This window comes from Salvelinus alpinus, chromosome 15 (genome assembly GCF_045679555.1).
Source record: "Salvelinus alpinus chromosome 15, SLU_Salpinus.1, whole genome shotgun sequence".
Lineage (NCBI taxonomy): Eukaryota > Metazoa > Chordata > Actinopteri > Salmoniformes > Salmonidae > Salvelinus > Salvelinus alpinus.
The window spans coordinates 3033915-3048147 of record NC_092100.1 but is presented as its reverse complement, the minus strand read 5'-3'; the positions used below and the strand labels follow the sequence as shown (position 1 = coordinate 3048147).

Genomic DNA, 14233 nt, shown 5'->3' with positions numbered 1-14233 from the left:
AGATACCTGAAGTCAGACACAGCGTTCAGATACCTGAAGTCAGACACAGCGTTCAGATACCTGAAGTCAGACACAGCGTTCAGATACCTGAAGTCAGACACAGCGTTCAGATACCTGAAGTCAGACACAGCGTTCAGATACCTGAAGTCAGACACAGCGTTCAGATACCTGAAGTCAGACACAGCGTTCAGATACCTGAAGTCAGACACAGCGTTCAGATACCTGAAGTCAGACACAGCGTTCAGATACCTGAAGTCAGACACAGCGTTCAGATACCTGAAGTCAGACACAGCGTTCAGATACCTGAAGTCAGACACAGCGTTCAGATACCTGAAGTCAGACACAGCGTTCAGATACCTGAAGTCAGACACAGCGTTCAGATACCTGAAGTCAGACACAGCGTTCAGATACCTGAAGTCAGACACAGCGTTCAGATACCTGAAGTCAGACACAGCGTTCAGATACCTGAAGTCAGACACAGCGTTCAGATACCTGAAGTCAGACACAGCGTTAAGATACCTGAAGTCAGACACAGCGTTAAGATACCTGAAGTCAGACACAGCGTTAAGATACCTGAAGTCAGACACAGCGTTCAGATACCTGAAGTCAGACACAGCGTTCAGATACCTGAAGTCAGACACAGCGTTAAGATACCTGAAGTCAGACACAGCGTTCAGATACCTGAAGTCAGACACAGCGTTCAGATACCTGAAGTCAGACACAGCGTTCAGATACCTGAAGTCAGACACAGCGTTAAGATACCTGAAGTCAGACACAGCGTTCAGATACCTGAAGTCAGACACAGCGTTCAGATACCTGAAGTTTAGACACAGCGTTCAGATACCTGAAGTCAGACACAGCGTTCAGATACCTGAAGTCAGACACAGCGTTCAGATACCTGAAGTCAGACACAGCGTTCAGATACCTGAAGTCAGACACAGCGTTCAGATACCTGAAGTCAGACACAGCGTTCAGATACCTGAAGTCAGACACAGCGTTCAGATACCTGAAGTCAGACACAGCGTTCAGATACCTGAAGTCAGACACAGCGTTCAGATACCTGAAGTCAGACACAGCGTTCAGATACCTGAAGTCAGACACAGCGTTCAGATACCTGAAGTCAGACACAGCGTTCAGATACCTGAAGTCAGACACAGCGTTCAGATACCTGAAGTCAGACACAGCGTTCAGATACCTGAAGTCAGACACAGCGTTCAGATACCTGAAGTCAGACACAGCGTTCAGATACCTGAAGTCAGACACAGCGTTCAGATACCTGAAGTCAGACACAGCGTTCAGATACCTGAAGTCAGACACAGCGTTCAGATACCTGAAGTCAGACACAGCGTTCAGATACCTGAAGTCAGACACAGCGTTCAGATACCTGAAGTCAGACACAGCGTTCAGATACCTGAAGTCAGACACAGCGTTCAGATACCTGAAGTCAGACACAGCGTTCAGATACCTGAAGTCAGACACAGCGTTCAGATACCTGAAGTCAGACACAGCGTTCAGATACCTGAAGTCAGACACAGCGTTCAGATACCTGAAGTCAGACACAGCGTTCAGATACCTGAAGTCAGACACAGCGTTCAGATACCTGAAGTCAGACACAGCGTTCAGATACCTGAAGTCAGACACAGCGTTCAGATACCTGAAGTCAGACACAGCGTTCAGATACCTGAAGTCAGACACAGCGTTCAGATACCTGAAGTCAGACACAGCGTTCAGATACCTGAAGTCAGACACAGCGTTCAGATACCTGAAGTCAGACACAGCGTTCAGATACCTGAAGTCAGACACAGCGTTCAGATACCTGAAGTCAGACACAGCGTTAAGATACCTGAAGTCAGACACAGCGTTAAGATACCTGAAGTCAGACACAGCGTTAAGATACCTGAAGTCAGACACAGCGTTCAGATACCTGAAGTCAGACACAGCGTTCAGATACCTGAAGTCAGACACAGCGTTAAGATACCTGAAGTCAGACACAGCGTTCAGATACCTGAAGTCAGACACAGCGTTCAGATACCTGAAGTCAGACACAGCGTTCAGATACCTGAAGTCAGACACAGCGTTAAGATACCTGAAGTCAGACACAGCGTTCAGATACCTGAAGTCAGACACAGCGTTCAGATACCTGAAGTTTAGACACAGCGTTCAGATACCTGAAGTCAGACACAGCGTTCAGATACCTGAAGTCAGACACAGCGTTCAGATACCTGAAGTCAGACACAGCGTTCAGATACCTGAAGTCAGACACAGCGTTCAGATACCTGAAGTCAGACACAGCGTTCAGATACCTGAAGTCAGACACAGCGTTCAGATACCTGAAGTCAGACACAGCGTTCAGATACCTGAAGTCAGACACAGCGTTCAGATACCTGAAGTCAGACACAGCGTTCAGATACCTGAAGTCAGACACAGCGTTCAGATACCTGAAGTCAGACACAGCGTTAAGATACCTGAAGTCAGACACAGCGTTAAGATACCTGAAGTCAGACACAGCGTTAAGATACCTGAAGTCAGACACAGCGTTCAGATACCTGAAGTCAGACACAGCGTTCAGATACCTGAAGTCAGACACAGCGTTCAGATACCTGAAGTCAGACACAGCGTTAAGATACCTGAAGTCAGACACAGCGTTAAGATACCTGAAGTCAGACACAGCGTTAAGATACCTGAAGTCAGACACAGCGTTCAGATACCTGAAGTCAGACACAGCGTTCAGATACCTGAAGTCAGACACAGCGTTAAGATACCTGAAGTCAGACACAGCGTTAAGATACCTGAAGTCAGACACAGCGTTAAGATACCTGAAGTCAGACACAGCGTTCAGATACCTGAAGTCAGACACAGCGTTCAGATACCTGAAGTCAGACACAGCGTTAAGATACCTGAAGTCAGACACAGCGTTCAGATACCTGAAGTCAGACACAGCGTTCAGATACCTGAAGTCAGACACAGCGTTCAGATACCTGAAGTCAGACACAGCGTTAAGATACCTGAAGTCAGACACAGCGTTCAGATACCTGAAGTCAGACACAGCGTTCAGATACCTGAAGTTTAGACACAGCGTTCAGATACCTGAAGTCAGACACAGCGTTCAGATACCTGAAGTCAGACACAGCGTTCAGATACCTGAAGTCAGACACAGCGTTCAGATACCTGAAGTCAGACACAGCGTTCAGATACCTGAAGTCAGACACAGCGTTCAGATACCTGAAGTCAGACACAGCGTTCAGATACCTGAAGTCAGACACAGCGTTCAGATACCTGAAGTCAGACACAGCGTTCAGATACCTGAAGTCAGACACAGCGTTCAGATACCTGAAGTCAGACACAGCGTTCAGATACCTGAAGTCAGACACAGCGTTCAGATACCTGAAGTCAGACACAGCGTTCAGATACCTGAAGTCAGACACAGCGTTCAGATACCTGAAGTCAGACACAGCGTTCAGATACCTGAAGTCAGACACAGCGTTCAGATACCTGAAGTCAGACACAGCGTTCAGATACCTGAAGTCAGACACAGCGTTCAGATACCTGAAGTTTAGACACAGCGTTCAGATACCTGAAGTCAGACACAGCGTTCAGATACCTGAAGTTTAGACACAGCGTTCAGATACCTGAAGTTTAGACACAGCGTTCAGATACCTGAAGTCAGACACAGCGTTCAGATACCTGAAGTCAGACACAGCGTTCAGATACCTGAAGTCAGACACAGCGTTCAGATACCTGAAGTTTAGACACAGCGTTCAGATACCTGAAGTCAGACACAGCGTTCAGATACCTGAAGTCAGACACAGCGTTAAGATACCTGAAGTCAGACACAGCGTTCAGATTCTCTCTATTAACAAGAACAGCTGTTTGGGAAGAACCGATGGATTTCTTAGAGAAGTACATACAAACAGTCTTGTCAATATTTAAACACAGGCAAGAATTAGTCATCCATTTAGTAACATGTATCATAGCTTCAGTTAACAACTAGTTGTCAATTTTTTTTGGTGTACATACAGAACTGTATCGTCTGCATACATGTTAACTTGTGAGCAAGCAAGTGGGAGATAATTTATATAGATGGTAAACAGAGGAGGGCCTAATATTGACCCTTGTGGGACCCCAATGTTATGGTAAAGAGAGTTCGACTGAGTGTCCCCCAAACAAACCCCTTTGACTTCTGTTTGTCAGATAGGATTACATCCAACTAATGGCTTCAGTGGACACATTAAGGGAGGATACTTTGGATAGGAGGACCTCATGATTCACAGTATCAAAGGCCTTTTTCAGATCCAAACACACCGACTTCACCACCTATGTCCAGTTTAGATTTAAAGCACTCCAGAAAATAGCAACTGGCTGTTTCGGTAGAATGGTTAGTTCTGAAACCGAATGGCATTTGATGTGTGGAGTTGCCCTGAATGAGGTGATCAGTCAGATGATCAGCCACCCATCGTTCAGCTACTTTTCATACCACTGGAGGAATGCTTATAGGTGGGTCATTTTCCACCAGTGTCGGGTCACCAGATTTTAAAACGGGTATCTCTGCAGCAGACTTCCAAGCATTGGGGAAGAACCCATATTTGACAGACAGATTAACTAGATGTACAGGAATTCTAAATATTGGTTTATTATTATCCATGGGAGTGAGAACTGTGGTCTTGGTTGAAAATCTTTGAGCCAGTTCCCTGACAGAGTCAACAACAAAATGGTTTAAAAGGTGGTGAATATGAAATTGGAGTCTTGAATTAGAATCCCATTAACCTAGCAACACTGTTCCCTTACGGATAAAACAAGTGTGAGAAATGTCTTTACTAGATTCAAAACATGATGTCGTTTTATTGGAATTTGCAGCTGTTGTTAATCTGCTAACTTCTGACATGACTACAGCTAGAAAGAGAGCAGTTGAAGGGTTATTAAAACATCTACTGATCGGTAGACGCTATTCCTAATCCGTTTTGGGATTTGAAAAGCAGAGGAAGTAGGGGGGGGATGATGTCATTTCCTCTATGTTGTTGGGGGAGTGGTCAAAACGGCAGATGTTTGGAAAAAGTTGGGGGGAAAATGTGGTAATGCAGTCACTAAAACAGCTGTATTGTTATACTGAACAAAAATATAAATGCAACAAGTTACAATTCATTAGGCCCTAATCTATGGATTTCACATGACTGGGCAAGGGCGCAGCCATGGGCCCCCCCCCCAGACGATGCCGCAGTTGAAGAAGCTGGATGTGGAGGTCCTGGGCTGGCGAGGTTATATGTCGTCTGCGGTGGTGAGGCCAGTCGGACGTACTGCCAAATACTCTAAAACGACGATGCCAATTGCATGCTCCCTCAAAACTTGAGACATCTGTGGCATTGTGTTGTCTGACAAAACTGCACATTTTAGAGTGGCCTTTTATTGTCCCCAGCACAAGGTGCACCTGTGTAATGATCATTGTGTAATGATCATGCTGTTTAATCAGCTTCTTCATATGCCACACCTGTCAGGTGGATGGGTAATCTTGACAAAACATAAAATGCTCACTAACAGGGATCTTAAATTTGTGCACAACATTTGAGAGAAATAAGCTTTTTGTGCGTATGGAAAATTTCTGAAAACATTTATTTCAGCTCATGAAACATTGGAGCAACACTTTACATGTTGTGTTTATATTTTTGTTCAGTGTAGATCCGTAGTGGATATTTTGTTTCCGAAAAACAGATTTGAATAGAAGACAAGTAGAAGAAGATTTTATACCCTCTAACGTTTTGTCAAACTCTTTTGGGTAGTGCTCAAAACGGCAGTTGTTTGCAAAATATTTTTTTTTACAGAAAATGTTGTTGATGCGGCCACTAAAAAAAGCTGTAACTTTTTAACAGAATATGATTTTGTTCAAAACGCCAGATTTCAGTCGTAGATTAGTGAACGATGTAACGTTTTGTCTGTTGTTCCAAAGTGGTCAAAGTAGCTGATTTGTGTCAAAAGTTGCATTATTGCATTTACAGTGAACGGAATGTGACGATGTCACAATGAGGCCTTTTTGAAATCTTCAGGAAATCTCATGTAAGCGGATGGAGGACAAAAAAATATATCACTTCAAAAGTATAAAAGATAACAAACGAGTTGCAAAAAGTTGCATACAAACAATATTCCGGATCCATCTGCACGTTTTAAAGTTTGAATGGCGTTTCTAGCTTAAACGGTGTAGGAGGAGGAGGGTTCCAGAGAAGAAGAAGTGTGTCGAAGACCTAGAATGGGGACGTTTGCTTTGCAAGTCCCATTAATTATGCTCAGCTCATCAGGCCCCTTGTTGATGTGAGGACTGAGGCAATCTTCTGCCTAATGGTAAGTCCGCCAGTGCATCAACCTCTAAACAGTGGATTAAAATTATCTGTCTGTCTTCCCTACAGGATGTCAGAAAAATGTCAACTGCAGGCCCTGAGGTGGTGAGGTTAGAGGTCAACTCGGGGTGTGTCGTCTGGTCTGTCAATCTATCAAGAGCACGTGGAAGAGCACAATACAAATAGATGGAATGTTAAACAGCGTGCTATCATTGATCTTTCCCAAGCCTTTAACAGTGTATTACCGCTTGTTCTACGGAGACGTTGCACCACCATCAACACACATACCTCTCTTTCTTGCTGCCGAGCTTGTTTCCTGTATACTGGTCTCCATAGCCAATCAGGTCGAGTTGACGGGAGAACACGTTCACACGGTTTCCAACAAACAGGTCCTCCTGGTGAAGCTCATCGTATTTGGTCCGCCTCAGGAAGGTACGCTGGTTCTTCACATCAAACTGGAAAGAAAACAAAATAACATTTCTAGCAGGTCCAAATAAAAGTAACACAAGACCAGAGCATTTCGAGACCTGAGCATTTCGAGACCTGAGCATTTCGAGACCTGAGCATTTCGAGACCTGAGCATTCACTGAGGAAAAAGACAGATGACTTGTTTTATGCAGAGAGACATGAGCTGATATTTTCTTCAATAGAGTACCACAGTATGAGTCATAACACCCATAAAACCTAGTGGTCAAAGAAGGAAATGGTTCCAATCGTTTTTCCACCATTAATTTTTCCCCATAGGGGATTCTAGAAACACTTAAAATAAGGGTTGTGTTTCGTGTAGCTTTACCCTGGCGCGATGTTTTCATAATCATGGAAATCTCTTGGACAAGGTGACTTTTATCAATATATTAGCCTGTATTTACCTCCTTAAAAATGAAATACTAATTACCTGCTAATGTGGCGATCATAAAGAACTACAAATTCCATGATGATCTGAACGAGACTGACGAATGAGGCAACGGTAAGAATCTCTGGATTAACTATCTAATGTTGTCTAAATTTAGTAATGAATAAATTGGCTACATTTATTTAAATTTACTATTCTGTGAACTGTCTTGTGCAAGTTTTAAATTGACACAATACCTGTTAGAAAAGGTGTCTGCTAGAGATGACGTGCAGGATCAATACCTGTTAGAAAAGGTGTCTGCTAGAGATGACGTGCAGGAGCTGGCAGGGTTTTGATGTCGTACATGTTGTCTACTTTGATGCTAATTAGAATTTTTGAATCTGAGAGGAAAGAGAGCCGAATATATTGATAAAAGTCACCTTGTCCTAGAGAGACTTACATGGTTATCAAAACTTCACGCCAAGATAAGCCTACACGAAACAGAGGCCTTATTTTAAGCGTTTCTAAAGTTCCCTATGAATGGCAGAACATCGAATGGAACCATTTCCCTGTTTGACCGCTACGTTTTATGGGTATTATGATACCTCCACTGTGGGGCTCTATTGTAGACATTATTGAGATACTAGTTTCCTCAGAGGAATCTATCAAAATGGGGATATGACCTGGAAACAAAGTAGTTAAACATTAAACTAACAAGCACTTTGTATTTTACATGTTACAACACTGATGCTGAAGGGACAACGTCAGGGGGTCTACATGTTACAACACTGATGTTGAAGGGACAACGTCAGGGGGTCTACATGTTACAACACTGATGTTGAAGGGACAACGTCAGGGGGTCTACATGTTACAACACTGATGTTGAAGGGACAACATCAGGGGGTCTACATGTTACAACACTGATGCTGAAGGGACAACGTCAGGGGGTCTACATGTTACACTGATGTTGAAGGGACAACGTCAGGGGGTCTACATGTTACAACACTGATGTTGAAGGGACAACGTCAGGGGGTCTACATGTTACAACACTGATGTTGAAGGGACAACGTCAGGGGGGGGTCTACATGTTACACTGATGTTGAAGGGACAACGTCAGGGGGTCTACATGTTACAACACTGATGTTGAAGGGACAACGTCAGGGGGTCTACATGTTACAACACTGATGTTGAAGGGACAACGTCAGAGCACCCCTGTTACGTTACAGCCTTAATCTTAAATGAATTAAATGTTTTCCTCATCAATCTACACACAATACCCCATAAAGACTAAGCAACAACAAAAAATCTAATGTATTACAAATAAAAAACAGAAATACCTTATTTACGTAAGTATTCAGACCCTTTGCTACGAAACTCGAAATTGAGCTCAGGTGCATCCTGTTTCTATTGATCATCATTGAGATGTTTCTACAACTTGATTGGAGTCCACCTGTGGTGAATTCAATTGATTGGACATGATTTGGAATTTGCTTTTTGTGCGTATGGAACATTTCTGGGATCTTCTAGTTCAGCTCATTAAACAGGGGACCAACACTTTACATGTTGCGCTTATATTTTTGTTCAGGATTTATTAAGTAACTTCAGGGTATGCAAGACACAGATTCTACATCGTACAAGCCTGAAGCTCAGACAGAGGACAATATGTAAGATTGAAAAGGGAGAGTAGATCTAAAGAAACTTTTGGTCCTCAAAACATCCTCTGATATCAGCATCCTCCCCACACTCAGCCCCTGGCCTGTCTACACCACAGGACCGTGTGATTAGTAGCAGCATCCTCCCCACACTCAGCCCCTGGCCTGTCTACACCACAGGACCGTGTGATTAGTAGCAGCATCCTCCCCACACTCAGCCCCTGGCCTGTCTACACCACAGGACCGTGTGATTAGTAGCAGCATCCTCCCCACACTCAGCCCCTGGCCTGTCTACACCACAGGACCGTGTGATTACCAGCTCAGCCCCTGGCCTGTCTACACCACAGGACCGTGTGATTACCAGCTCAGCCCCTGGCCTGTCTACACCACAGGACCGTGTGATTACCTAGCCTAATGCTTACCATCTCCACAGAGCCATCTTTGGGGTAGAACAGCAGCTGGTAGCGGCGCAGGAGAGCAGCACTGGGGTCATACCACTCTGCCAGGAAGGCAAAACGCTCCTCCTGAAGACAGGACAACAGTGAGAAGCAGAGGGATGTCAGACATTGACCGAACACAGTGACCTAACACAGGTTAACTTGACCCTAGTGAGTTGATCTAACAGAGGTTAAGGATGCAGGTTACAAGGATGTAAACAGGTACAAGTGTTGTGTTCAAGACCACGTAAAGCGAGACCGATTCAAGAACAAGACCGGAGGGGAGTGGGGGAGGGGAGACCGAGTCAAGACCGAGACAAGGGGTCCAAGACAAGACCAAGACTAGAAAAATACGAGTCCAATTCAAGATCATGATTGTAATTTTGTCAAATCAGCACCATAATAAGAGTTCTAAATGTCCAGTATTTCTGGGTTCATATTTCAGAACAATATCTGGGTTCTTTAGACATTACGAATAGTGAATAATGCATTCTGGGGGAAAATAGAGACACTGGGCCTTCTACACCTTCAGAGAAGGGCGAAGGATTTATACAATAATGATCATAATAATATTATATGATAATTAACTATTATGTTCTGATTTAATCTCGTCAGTTTTTGTTGGAAAGGAAAGGGTTAACACTAAAGAGGGGAAAAAAAGATCCAATCAGGATTTTTCTTTGCTGGTCTCTGGGCAGATAAACCAAGCTAGCTAAGCCAGCCATTGGCTAGGCCATCAGAAGCTAGATCAAGGCATCTGCCATTTTGGAGTGACAGTGGAATCAACCAATCACATTTTGACTTAAATGGGTGGGACCGGCTGGTTTGCAGCAGGTGTTATCAAAGAGGATGTTGTTGCTAATTTGTTAACTTCTCCCTTTTCAAGAATAACTTTCAACAAGAAGTTAAGTTTCAAATGAGCATCATCTGGTGAATGGAACTGTGTTTTTTTACTGCAGTGCTGCTGTTAACCATCTCTTTGAAAATAACTTGTGTGTGAAACTTTGTTTCATTTGAACGGGAACAGACAGCATTTTAGCAACATGTAGAAAGAAAAATGCACAGATTTGATGGTCTAAATCAACAACAATGCTTTAAACCATCAATCTGATTGGCCTGTCAGGGCCTGGCTCCCCAGTAGGGTGGGTCAGTGTTTCCTCTGCGTTCATTTAGATCTGGCGCTGCGCCACGGCAGAATCATTGACCGCCACACCAAAATAAACCTCCTATTTCTACCAAACATAGTATCAATAAAATTCTGTGAAGCACATTCACTTGTCTTGGTAAATAGATCATCTGTCTGGGTTCAACACAGTTCTGAAGGTTAACATCAATTACATCTATAATATTGCTGCCACAATTGTAACGGCAATTAGCTATCCAATATCCACAAGTATGTTGACGATAGGAACATGGTTAACTAATGTTACTAATCTAGCAAGTTAGCTAGCTAGTTCCTTTGGAATTGTATCAAGTGCAAGCAAGATAGCTACATTTATCTGTCTTCGATTAGATTTTTTTTCTCGTTTGAGAAAAAGCAGCGAAGGAGAAAGGGGGAGCAGGGACAAGTGTCAGGTAATGTTAATTTAGCTAGCTATTCCGCCTGAATTAAATGAAAATTTACTTAGTTCGCTAACTCTTTAAAACGCTTAAGCTATCATTTTTTTAAACAAGTGTATGGTTTACTTTCCTAGACAGAGAAGATGCAGAATCCCAGTAGTGAGGTAGGGATGCATGAGTGACAGAATGGAGCAGAGGAGAGAGCCATGAGGGGAGATGTAAGGAGAAAAGGAGAGAGGAGAGGAACAGAGGAAAGGACAGAGGAGAGGAACAGAGGAAAGGACAGAGGAGAGGAACAGAGGAAATGACAGAGAGGAACAGAGGAAAGGAGAGAGGAAAGGAGAGAGGTACAGAGGAAAGGACAGAGGAGAGGAACAGAGGAAAGGACAGAGGAGAGGAACAGAGGAAATGACAGAGGAGAGGAACAGAGGAAAGGAGAGAGGTACAGAGGGAATGACAGAGGAGAGGAACAGAGGAAAGGACAGAGGAGAGGAACAGAGGAAAGGAGAGAGGAAAGGAGAGAGCCAGGAAGGGAGATGAAGGAGAAGAAAGATGAGTAGATAAAAGGAGAGGGTGAGCACAACTGGCAATCCGGATAATTATTATTTGTTTTTATTCCACCTTTATTTAACCAGGTATTTATATATATAACCCTAACCCTTTATTTAACCAGGTATTTATATATATAACCCTAACCCCTTATTTAACCAGGTGGCCAGTTGAGAACAAGTTCTCATTTACAACTGCGACCTGGCCAGAGTTACACATGGGATAAACAAACATACAGTCAATAACACAATAGAAAATCTATGTATAGTGTGTGCAAATGAAGTAAGGAGGTAAGGCAATAAATAGACCATAGTGGCGAAGTAATAACAATTTAGCAATTAACACTGGAGTGATGTGCAGATGAGGATGTGCAAGTAGAAATACTGGTGTGCAAAAGAGCAGAAAAAAACAAAAAACAAATATGGGGATGAGGTAGGTAGTTGGTTCGATGGGCTATTTACAGATGGACTGTGTACAGCTGCAGTGATCGGTAAGCTGCTCTGACAGCCGATGCTTGAAGTTAGTGAGGGAGATATAAGTGTAACGGCTCTCTTTCGGTGAGTGAGTAGACCAAGGCGCAGCGGGTGATGAATACATAATGACTTTATTGTAAGACGAAGACAGACACGAAATACACTTGACTAAATACACAAAATAACAAAACGAACTAGACAGACCTAAACTACGAACTTACATGAAATGAAGAACACATGAACAGGAACGACCGAGACAGTACCGTGTGGTGCAACAAACACAGACACAGCGACAATCACCCACAAACAAACAGTGAGAACAACCTACCTTAATATGACTCTCAATTAGAGGAAAACGCAAAACACCTGCCTCTAATTAAGAGCCATACCAGGCAACCCAAAACCAACATAGAAACAGCAAACATAGACTGCCCACCCAAAACTCACGCCCTGACCATCACACACATACAAAACAACAGAAAACAGGTCAGGAACGTGACAATAAGTCTCCAACTTCAGTGATTTTTGCAATTCGTTCCAGTCATTGGCAGCAGAGAACTGTAAGGAAAGGCGGCCAAAGGAGGTGTTGGCTTTGGGGATGACCAGTGAAATATACCTGCTGGAGCGCGTGCTACGGGTGGTTGTTGCTATGGAACTTTACCTAGCAAAGACTTATAGATGACCTGGAGCCAGTGGGTTTGGTGGCGAATATGTAGCGAGGACCAGCCAATGAGAGCATACAGGTCGCAATGGTGGGTAGTACAGTGAGGGAAAAAAGTATTTGATCCCCTGCTGATTTTGTACGTTTGCCCACTGACAAAGAAATTATCAGTCTGTAATTTTAATGGTAGGTTTATTTGAACAGTGAGAGACAGAATATCAACAAAAAAATCCAGAAAAACGCATGTCAAAAATTTTATAAATTGATTTGCATTTTAATGAGGGAAATAAGTATTTGACCCCTCTGCAAAACATGACTTAGTACTTGGTGGCAAAACCCTTGTTGGCAATCACAGAGGTCAGATGTTTCTTGTAGTTGGCCACCAGGTTTGCACACATCTCAGGAGAGATTTTGTCCCACTCCTCTTTGCAGATCTTCTTCAAGTCATTAAGGTTTCGAGACTGACGTTTGGCAACTCGAACCTTCAGCTCCCTCCACAGATTTTCTATGGGATTAAGGTCTGGAGACTGGCTAGGCCACTCCAGGACCTTAATGTGCTTTTTCTTGAGCCACTCCTTTGTTGCCTTGGCCGTGTGTTTTGGGTCATTGTCATGCTGGAATACCCATCCACGACCCATTTTCAATACCCTGGCTGAGGGAAGGAGGTTTTCACCCAAGATTTGACGGTACATGGCCCCGTCCATCGTCCCTTTGATGCGGTGAAGTTGTCCTGTCCCCTTAGCAGAAAAACACCCCCAAAGCATAATGTTTCCACCGCCATGTTTGACGGTGGGGATGGTTTCTTGGGGTCATAGGCAGCATTCCTCCTCCTCCAAACACGGCAAGTTGAGTTGATGCCAAAGAACTCCATTTTGGTCTCATCTGACCACAACACGTTCACCCAGTTGTCCTCTGAATCATTCAGATGTTCATTGGCAAACTTCAGACGGGCATGTATATGTGCTTTCTTGAGCAGGGGGACCTTGCGGGCGCTGCAGGATTTCAGTCCTTCACGGCGTAGTGTGTTACCAATTGTTTTCTTGGTGACTATGGTCCCAGCTGCCTTGAGATCATTGACAAGATCCTCCTGTGTAGTTCTGGGCTGATTCCTCACCATTCTCATGATCATTGCAACTCCACGAGGTGAGATCTTGCATGGAGCCCTAGGCCAAGGGAGTTTGACAGTTCTTTTGTGTTTCTTCCATTTGCGAATAATCGCACCAACTGTTGTCACCTTCTCACCAAGCTGCTTGGCAATGGTCTTGTAGCCCATTCCAGCCTTGTGTAGATCTACAATCTTGTCCCTGACATCCTTGGAGAGCTCTTTGGTCTTGGCCATGGTGGAGAGTTTGGAATCTGATTGATTGATTGCTTCTGTGGACAGGTGTCTTTTATACAGGTAAGAAACTGAGATTAGGAGCACTCCCTTTAAGAGTGTGCTCCTAATCTCAGCTCGTTACCTGTATGAAAGACACCTGGGAGCCAGAAATCTTTCTGATTGAGAGGGGGTCAAATACTTATTTCCCTCATTAAAATGCAAATCAATTTATAACGTTTTTGACATGCGTTTTTCTGGATTTTTTTGTTGTTATTCTGTCTCACTGTTCAAATAAACCTACCATTCAAATTATAGACTGATCATTTCTTTGTCAGTGGGCAAACGTACAAAATCAGCAGGGGATCAAATACTTTTTTCCCTCACTGTATATGGGGCTTTGGTGACAAAATGGATGGCACTGTGATAGA

At 43.7% G+C, this 14233-nt stretch overlaps 1 protein-coding gene across 5 annotated transcripts in view; it reads right to left on the bottom strand.

The window, feature by feature from the left end:
- The window catches only part of nme7 (NME/NM23 family member 7), a 189250-nt gene that overhangs the window by 170555 nt on the left and 4462 nt on the right, over window positions 1–14233 (bottom strand). For 3 of the 5 annotated variants that reach the window (XM_071342278.1, XM_071342279.1, XM_071342280.1), the window contains exons 2-3: window positions 9230–9331; window positions 6612–6778 (exon numbers count right to left, since the gene is read on the bottom strand). In XM_071342278.1, the coding sequence (XP_071198379.1) occupies window positions 6612–6778; window positions 9230–9331 (269 nt within the window). The remainder of the gene's footprint in view (window positions 1–6611; window positions 6779–9229; window positions 9332–14233) is intronic. The other 2 variants (XM_071342282.1, XM_071342281.1) reach the window with 1 other exon arrangement.